The sequence below is a fragment of the Oryza sativa genome, chromosome 11 (assembly GCF_034140825.1).
Source record: "Oryza sativa Japonica Group chromosome 11, ASM3414082v1".
NCBI classification, from domain to species: domain Eukaryota; kingdom Viridiplantae; phylum Streptophyta; class Magnoliopsida; order Poales; family Poaceae; genus Oryza; species Oryza sativa.
Genome location: NC_089045.1, coordinates 2,430,992 through 2,440,617, shown reverse-complemented (window position 1 = coordinate 2,440,617; position 9,626 = coordinate 2,430,992). Strand labels below are relative to the sequence as shown.

The window sequence follows — 9,626 nt, the reverse complement described above, 5'->3', positions numbered from 1 at the left end:
CTGGGATGCTGGTGTTCTACATATGCTCCCCTTTTTCAACTTCTACTCCCTTTTTCTTCGAGAACTCTTTTCTCACACTGGTAAACAGTGTTACTTTTTTTAAAAAAAATCTATAGAAAAGTTGCATTAAAAATTATGTTAATCTATTTTTTGATTTTTTTAACTAATACTTAATTGATTATGTGCTAATTCATTATTCCGTTTTGTGTATTAGGACGGATGGATTCCGAACCCATAGGTTCAAATGGACCCTAATATACTCCGCCGCCAGCTTCAACCCTTCTTTGCAAGCCATAGCCTCCACATCCTTCGCAGCAGCACTAATATCTATTGGGAACAAAACTGAAATCCACACTAAAGGCATGCTCATGCCTGCTATATGAATTAGCTAGATAACCAGATTTTTTTTTTACTTTATGTAGATCTTCAAAAAAACATTGAAAGTTATATATTTCAAAGTAAATAATGTGTATAAAAGTGTGTTCTGAATTGTAATGGAAGCAAAGAAAAATTATTTTAAAGTCACATACGTGTTGCTCCTATGTAACAGGAACATGGGTATGTTAGAAGGCACACTCATGGTGAGTATGGTGATGTGTGCGCGCGCCATTCTTGTACTAAAGAATATAATGTTGTAAAGTATTTTGAAATATAAAAATGAAGGTAGAAGAGAATGTGTATTAATATAGTTTATCCACTATTAATTTGAGGGAAGTAAAGTTAAAGATGTCAGGGTTATGGATAAGGTATACCTCCTATCCTACAATCTATAGAATATACGGATATGACATACTTTCACGTATACGAATTATCCCCATAAACGCTATTGGAATCTGTTACAAATTATGAAAGATATCTCCTCGAGTCAAGCGATTTCCAAAGTCCTACTTGGAAGGGATAGAGTTTCTGTTGTACCATGCAAGATCCAATGTCTCTAGGTCTTACTTGGGGTCAAGATAGTCCACGGTATAAAAGGGATCCCTAGGGAGGGGTGTAAAGCATCGAATCTCATCGCCAACACACCCACCATAGTTTACGAAGCCAGAGTACGCGGAGCCAAGTCGTCGGAAAATCTTGCGAGTACATCGACTACGATCTTGTCGGTATCATCGAGTTCGTCTACTTCCTTTGTAATCTGTGGTTTTCCATCATCAATCCCATATAAACTGGAGTAGGGCTATTACTTGATAAGGGGCTTGAACCAGTATAATCCTTGTCTTCTGTTTGCTTGATGTCGTATTACGTAGATCCTCGTTCCAACGTACCATAATATCCTAATCATCCGGTCTACGAGTATCACTCGTCGACAAAAGAGGCTGAATTTATACTATTTACATTATTAAATATTATAATCACTATTGTTTTGTGCTAATAAAGGGAAGGAAAGTTAAAAGAGGACGTTTTGTATCCATTTATATTAAATATTGTAGCCATTATTGATTTGTGCTAATAAAAGGAAGGAAGGTTAAGGAGGGTGAATTTGTATTAATATAGTTTAATCACAATATTATTTTGGGCAAATAGAGGAATTAAAGTTAAAAAGGACACATTTGTACCCATTTATAATAAATATTGTAGCCACTATAAATTTGTACCAATTTTGCAATTTGGCTATTTGCATTAATGTAGTTTATCCCCTATTAGTTTGTGCTAATCGAGGGAAGAAAGTTAATGATGGTGAATTTGTACCATTTATATAGAACTTCTGTTCCAAAATAAGTTTATATTTGGCTTCTTCAGTTCGTCCCAAAATAAATTTATTTTTAAGCAATTATTGCATTGGGATTTGTAAAAATAGAATATATATATATATATATATATATATATATATATATATATATATATATATATATATATATATATATATATATATATATATATATATATATATATATATATATATATATATATATATATATATATATATATATATATATATATATATATATATATATATATATATATATACATCGGAGTAGTTAAAGAGAGAAACAATTGCATTGCGATTTGATAAAGTGAGAGTATTTTTAGCTCTTTTTTTTATATTTTATATTGGTATGTATATGATGGATGAAAAAGAACTTATTTTGGATGGAGGGAGTAGTATATTGTAGTCACTATCAACGTGTACTGATATAGGGAAGACAAGTAATTTGGAAGGTGCATTCATATCAATTCATATATTAATATAGTGTTGCGCTTATAATTTGCGTTAATAATTGTCTGATGGTTGTTGACAATCAAATCGATGGCATTGGCTTTAGAGTCGACTGGGTTGCCAACTTTTTCGGAGGTATTGCTTCATCCCAAAATATAAAAAACTAGTACCAGATTAGATATTTTATAGTACTACGAATCTGATTATATTGTCTGTCAAGATTCGTAATACTATAAAATGTTTAATATGATCTTAGATTTTTATATTTTAAAATAAAGGGATCGAGTAATGAAGGAACAAAGATGCATGGTAGTTGGCAATATTTGTCCATTCCACATGCCGGAGATAGCCAAACATTATGGTTAGGCTCATTTGCTCGCATCTCTAGGCTCTAGCTATGTTTTAAGATGTGGAAAAAAAAATTTTCCTCTTCTATTCCTTAATATAATTTACCCAGTTTCGAGAAAAAGAAAAGCACCAACAAAGTAAAGGAAAGTTAACGAGGTTGAAGTATCATCTGTTAACCATTGATCTCACAACAATAGCATGTTTCATCCCAAAAACCAGCTCGGAAGCAATATTTAGCAGCTATAAGTTGTACTCTGATTTTTTAGCACACACTTTGGACCCAGCTCAGCATGCAAAAATCGCTGGGACATAGCTGTGTACGCGCAAAAAATAGAAAAAACAAAACACACAATAAAAGAAATATAGAGAGGCAAAGCTAGGCTGCCGGGAAAACGTTGTTAAATGTTTAGCGCACGTGTCCCATGTGCGCCTTCCTCGTCCACACGCATTATATATAGCCATCGCCTCCTCCTTGACTCCTCCCCACCCAAGCTCACACATCTCCCTCTCTCCCTCTTCTTCTTCTCCTCCTCTCGCCATGGATGCCACCACCACCGTGTCCATGGAGATGGAATTGCCGTGGGGCGCGCGGTGCGCGGGGCTCGCCTTCTTCGCGTTCTCGGTGTGCCTGGCGGCGCTCGGCGTCGTGCTCCTGGTGGCGAGGCGGTGGCCGTGGTGCAGCTGCCATGTGTGCCGCGCCTACCTGACGGGGTCGTGGGCGAGGGAGTTCACCAACCTCGGCGACTGGTACGCGCACCTGCTCCGCCGCTCGCCGACGGGAACCGTCCACGTCCACGTCCTCGGCTGCACCGTCACGGCGAACCCGGCGAACGTCGAGCACATGCTCAGGACGCGGTTCGACAACTTCCCCAAGGGGAGGCCCTTCGCCGCGCTCCTCGGCGACCTCCTCGGCGACGGCATCTTCAACGTCGACGGCCACGCGTGGCGCCACCAGCGGAAGATGGCCAGCCTCGAGCTCGGCAGCGTCGCCGTGCGCTCCTACGCCTACAAGATCATCGCCCAGGAGGTGGAGGCCCGCCTCATGCCGGTGCTCGCCGACGCCGCCGACCGGGGCGCCGTGCTCGATCTGCAGGACGTGTTCCGCCGCTTCGCCTTCGACAACATCTGCAAGATCTCCTTCGGCCTCGACCCCGGCTGCCTCGACCGGGAAATGCCCGTGTCCGAGCTCGCCGACGCGTTCGACGCCGCGTCGCGCCTCTCCGCCATGCGTGGCGCAGCGGCGTCGCCGTTGCTGTGGAGGGCGAAGCGGTTCCTCAACGTCGGGTCGGAGAGGGAGCTCAGGAAGGCCATCAAGGTCGTCGACGAGCTCGCGGCGGCGATGATCCGGGAGCGCCAGAAGCTGGGCGTCGGCAGCAGCCACGACCTCCTGTCGCGGTTCATGGCCTCCACCGGCGTCGACGACGCCGCCGCGGACGACAAGTTCCTCCGCGACATCGTCGTCAGCTTCCTCCTCGCCGGGCGGGACACGGTGTCCACCGCGCTCACCACGCTGTTCATGCTCCTGTCCAAGAACCCCGAAGTCGCCGCCGCCATGCGCGCGGAGGCGGAGGCCGGCGACGGCGGCGAGACGGGCGCCGCCATCACCTACGAGCACCTCAAGGGCCTCCACTACACCCACGCCGTGCTGCACGAGAACATGCGGCTGTTCCCGCCGGTGCAGTTCGACTCCAAGTTCTGCGCCGCCGCCGACGTGCTCCCCGACGGCACCTACGTCGGCGGCGACGCGCGCGTCATGTACCACCCCTACGCCATGGGGCGGATGCCGCACATCTGGGGCGCCGACTACGCCGCGTTCCGGCCGGCGCGGTGGCTCACCGGCCCCGGCGCGTCGTTCGTCCCGGCGAACCCGTACAAATACCCGGTGTTCCAGGCCGGCCAACGCGTGTGCCTCGGCAAGGAGCTCGCCGTCACCGAGATGAAGGCGGCCAGCGTCGCCGTCGTGAGGGCGTTCGACGTCGAGGTCGTCGGCGAGAATGGCCGGAGCGGCGGCGCCGCCGCCGCGCCACGGTTCGTGCCGGGGCTCACCGCGTCGATCAGTGGCGGGCTCCAAGTGAGAGTCAGGCGCCGCGTTCACACTTAGACAGCTAGGAGACTTCACTTCTACTGCAACAACAAACTGAAACAAGTTATTACAGGCTTGTACATAGAAAAATAGGAGAAATTAATTAGTAGGGAAATTTGGGTTTCTAATGAGACAAAACAGAAAATTCAGATATTGATTCGTGTTCGTCATGGTTTCCTCGTATGGTGATCATTCTGCAATTGGACATTGTTAGTTGAAATCACAAATCGGGTAATCGAAAACAAAAGAAAAAACATACAAAATTGGGTAACTGGAGTAGATGGTATGTTGTTGTCACTAATATGAAAACACCATAATATCTGAAAGATATTCCGTCGGACAGGCTTTGTTGCATCTGATTTGGCACATTGTTGTTCCAGTACAATGACACATCACTGATACTGTTATTGACTAGCACTACCTCCGTTTCAGGTTATAAGACTTTCTAGGGTTGCCCACATTCATATAGATGTTAAAAAATCTAGGCACACATATGTCAAGATTCATTAACACATATATGAATGTGGGCAATGCTAGAAAGTCTTATAATATGAAACGGAGGAAGTAATACAAATTTTGTTTCTTTTCATCTAAAAACAAAGTATTTTTTACAACTAATACTGTCAGTTTGCAGGTTCCCTTCCCTGTTTTTACTTCTGGTTAGACCAGCTTAGGTTAATTTTCCTGCAAAATCACATTTCCTTGTAAGCATTACTATTACAGAAGATATTCGTCGGAACTAAATATAGAATGAAGGTATCCAATGTACCACATTTAATTTGCAGCAGTAATATGAAGGTTTGCCTTCAATGCATATCAAAATGTGGAAAATTTCTGAAAATGTGCAGACCAGTGCAATTACTGCAGTTAATAAGCCTCAATTTCAGGTATACTCAACCAATATCACTTTTATTGGCATAATCTGTTGACCTGGGCATTCCCAAATTATCAGTGTCATTGACTCAAGTCTCATGCTTTCGCACGGAGAGTCATTGCAGAATACAGGCATAAACTCACAACAATTCCCAGAATCCCAGTATTGCCAACTACTGCCATGCTCCTGCGTTGGAATGGGATTGAAATTATTGGGTTTAGTTTTTTTCTAACCATTTTTTCGGGTTGATTTTTCGCGCCGAAACACTGGTTTTTAGGTGGAATTGTTTTTTTAAGGTGGGTGGGGGGAGGAGGAGAACTGTGTTGGTTAACTGTACTACACCAGAAGCAACTGGGAACCTATCTTCTTACTGGAGTACCATGATTTTGCTCATGTCTCATGGTATTGATAGAAGAGATGAAGATAGTGAAAAAGACAGATTCCTACATTTCCTGTATTTGTCTCCATCTCTGAGTCTGAAGAAATGCAATGTTTGACAGTGCTCATCAGACGATTGTTTTTTTTTAAACGAACCGCACAAGACAGTGCGAGTTTCATGTATTGATAAAGCAGGAGAAAAATACAAGTTATAGCCCTGGAAGACTATAGCCCAGAAAGGAAAAAACAACCACACCACGCACCTACAACCACAAACGCTGCAAGAGCGAAACAGGAAATCTTCAAGACGACGTCTCCAAGAAGGAAACGACACCAAGGATGCCGCCGTCTGTGATTTTTGCGCTGTTGTGAACTTCAGAACTTGCACTTTTGTAACTTTATCTTATCTTTTCTCCTTTCCCGGTTGAAGAACAGTCGCAACACGAAAGAAGAATTCAGTTAGTGATTCTGGTGGAGAAGCAAAGGAAAGACCTTGAACGTGATGAAATAGACAGTGTCCAATTCCAAAGGATCAAAGATGATATATGCCGTTTCTGATGTATCCTATGCTATCCTCATCGAAAGCTGCATTTCCATCGCCCCTCTTTTCCAGCGTCATTTTCAGCTATCCATGATCCCCAAACAATATATATAGCCAGGTTCACCGATTACTAGTTCATCTATAAATTCTAGGGAGAACTTTTGCTGGCATTGATCATCTACCTTGAAAATACATTTGGGGACAGTCTGTTCATATTTTGACAATTGTTCTTTAATCTTTATCAACTGTGTTGCTCACGCAAAGACCGGGAATACTCATTTGAGTTTAGTAAAATGCTTCATTTATCCTAAAAAAAATACGTCACTCTTTGACGTTATCTTCCGTTTTGGACGTCGGTCACCGACGGCGATGGGAGCGAAATTCGATCAACAAAGACCGATCGCTGATTTCAGACATTCTGCTTTTCTTTGGTTTGAAGAAGACAGGGATTACATACAACCAGAGATGGAAATGTCTATGTTTATGTTTATTGTGGTGTACTAAGTAGGAATCTTGTTTTTAATCAAACTGTAATTTTATAATACACAGCTGTTTGTCCTGCATTCGCTGCAATAATTGGTTATAGCATCTTTGAAGCAAAAGGACAGAACGAATTCCATTATCTTTAAAAAGACCGCGTCACTCACAATTTGTCACCTGCATAAAAACCTAATATCTCCATTACTAGAAGTACATTACTGTACTTAATTCCGACATAATGAATCATGGATGTAATAATTGAAACATGATGCAGACAGCACGTCAGTATTATCTTGACCCTGATTCTGATCCTAGTCGATGCATAATGCCATAATGCACAACTCATTAATCGCAACGTGCGATGCGTGATCAGCGTCTTGTCATCGCTAGTACGACAAGGATCCACAAGAAATTTGGTTGGGCCACAAATGCTGCCAAGAATCCACACAAATATGGATAAGGAATTCACTAGTGGTTTCAGAACAAGTCCAAATATGATAGTACTTATTTGGTATCTGTTCCTGATAAAAAGAACTGGATAGTTGCTCATGCTTCTCTCTCCTTTTGTGTCCAATCACATACTCACATGAAGAAAAAGATACTACTGAACAGACTGAACCTGAGCAAGAAATTGTTTGTTTCCCCTATAGCTGAACGGCTTATCAGTGAGAAAAAGGTTATGGATAAAAGTTTTATATATCTTAACGGTTTAAAAATAAATGCTAAAAAATAAATTACAATGAAAAAAACTAACTTTAAAATTAATTTTTAAAATTTAAATTTTGCCAGCAGCTTATATAAGATGAAAAGGGCTCCTCTGCTAGAGATGACTGAACAGCTCGTTCACAATTCCTTTCAGACAAAGGCAGCCGTGGTTTTGAAGGGCTCCTCAAGATTTGTTTTGCGATTCCCAAACATTGTCGATTAATTACTGCAAATTTCACTCAAACAATGCGTCTTTCTCATCAAACCGAGATAGGGCTGCTGTTGTTTTCATAATGCAGAGACGTCCTGGCCTGCAAAACGATGAGTGGATATTTCTGTTGTTATATATACTATATATCTACCTCTTGCATGTGCCAAGATGCCAATGGAGGAAGATGCAAACGATTTACAAGAATAACTAACTACTGGCAACTCGAATTGGGCGTAAATTGCAATAGAAATAGGCGTGTAGATGGTTGACTAAAACACTAGCAGGGGTAGATCCCTATAGAATGACTAAATCATGAGTGATGTGGTCGGTCAATTGCAGCGTCTTATCCAGGATCACCCAATTACATTTCTGTATTTTTATTAGCAAAGTTAATTTACATAGCCCAAGAACAGATCAGCCAATGATCGGTAGACACATGCTCCGATGATTTTATCTCTAGTCGTGTGCTTGTTAAGCGCATCGGCCATTACATTCTTTGTCAAGCTGACAGCCTGACACTGAACACTACACAAGGACTTGGATTCTTGTAGCTCTTGTGTTCCACTCTGTCAGTATCCTGATTCATATCCTAGTATCTTAGTATACTACGATCCTATCAAGCCGAAACGATACCGATCCCATCTAGTATCTTAATTTTCATAGTATCTTGATTCTACTATTTATTACTATACGATCCTACAAAATCTTAGGTGATATCTCGATCCTACGATCCCTACGATCCTACAAAATATTATTTTAAATAACATGGTTTGGAAATAATGTAAATAAATATGCTCAATTTTATATAAAAATCAGTTAAATATATCAAAACCAGCGTGGTTTCTCTTGATAAATGTTTCTATTTGCATGACATATATCATTACTACATTTATTTTATATAGAATGGCTATATATAATTAATATAGATATTAATTAAACTTAAAAAAATATCATAGTATCCCGATACTACGATACGATCCTACGATACGATATTACTTTGAGCAAAACGATACTACTTAGTATCCTGATCCTGACAACCTTAGTTCCACTCCTGGGCTACTCTATTCAGCTATTGTTGGTTATGCATTAATTTGGCTTTGTGCTCAGCATGCATGATATGTTTGTAGGTCTGGCGGTGTTCGATCTTGCATAGTGATGGTAGGTGTGGTGATAGTTTTTGTGTGTGTAAGGCTTGAATCTTTGGACACATGCATGAAGCATTAAATATAGATAAAAATAAAAACTAATTGTACAGTTTGTATGAAAATCACAAGATGAATCCTTTGAGCCTAATTAGTCCATGATTAGTCATAAATGCTACAGTAACCCACATGTGCTAATGATAGCTTAATTGGGCTCAAAAAATTCGTCTCACGGTTTCTATGCGAGTTATGAAATTAGTTTTTTCATTCGTGTCCAAAAAACTCTTCCAACATTCAGTCAAACATCTAATGTGACACCTAAAAATTTTCTTTTCGTAAACTAAAAGCATTGTTGGTGTGTGATGGTGGTTTTGTCTTTTTCTAATTCTAGTCTCATAGGACGGTAGTCTTGTCATTTTTTTCCTACTATATCATTTTTTTGGCACTATCCGATGTTATTTGTTTTTTAAAAAGCATGCATGATACGTAGTTCTCCTTCTAGACAATAGCTACCATGTTTTTAGTATTTAATTGGGATATATTTGAAATTATAGATCAGATTTCTCTCAAAAGTACTACCATTAGAAAAAAAATAACATATAATTTGTTGGGGTGAATAAATATGTAATAATAGAAACTGGTGGTTATAGTTGTATTTTATAAGTGGGGTCAAATGGTCAATATCCAAAACATGAACAGCATGTAT

General features: G+C 41.0%; 1 protein-coding gene across 1 annotated transcript; it reads left to right on the top strand.

The window, feature by feature from the left end:
• The first annotated feature begins 2,991 nt into the window (after positions 1-2,991).
• On the top strand, positions 2,992-4,742 carry LOC4349792 (cytochrome P450 94C1). The gene has a single exon (XM_015760152.3). The coding sequence runs from the start codon at positions 3,045-3,047 to the stop codon at positions 4,605-4,607; it is 1,563 nt and encodes a 520-aa protein (XP_015615638.1). The 5' UTR covers positions 2,992-3,044; the 3' UTR covers positions 4,608-4,742.
• The last annotated feature ends 4,884 nt before the right edge of the window (positions 4,743-9,626 follow it).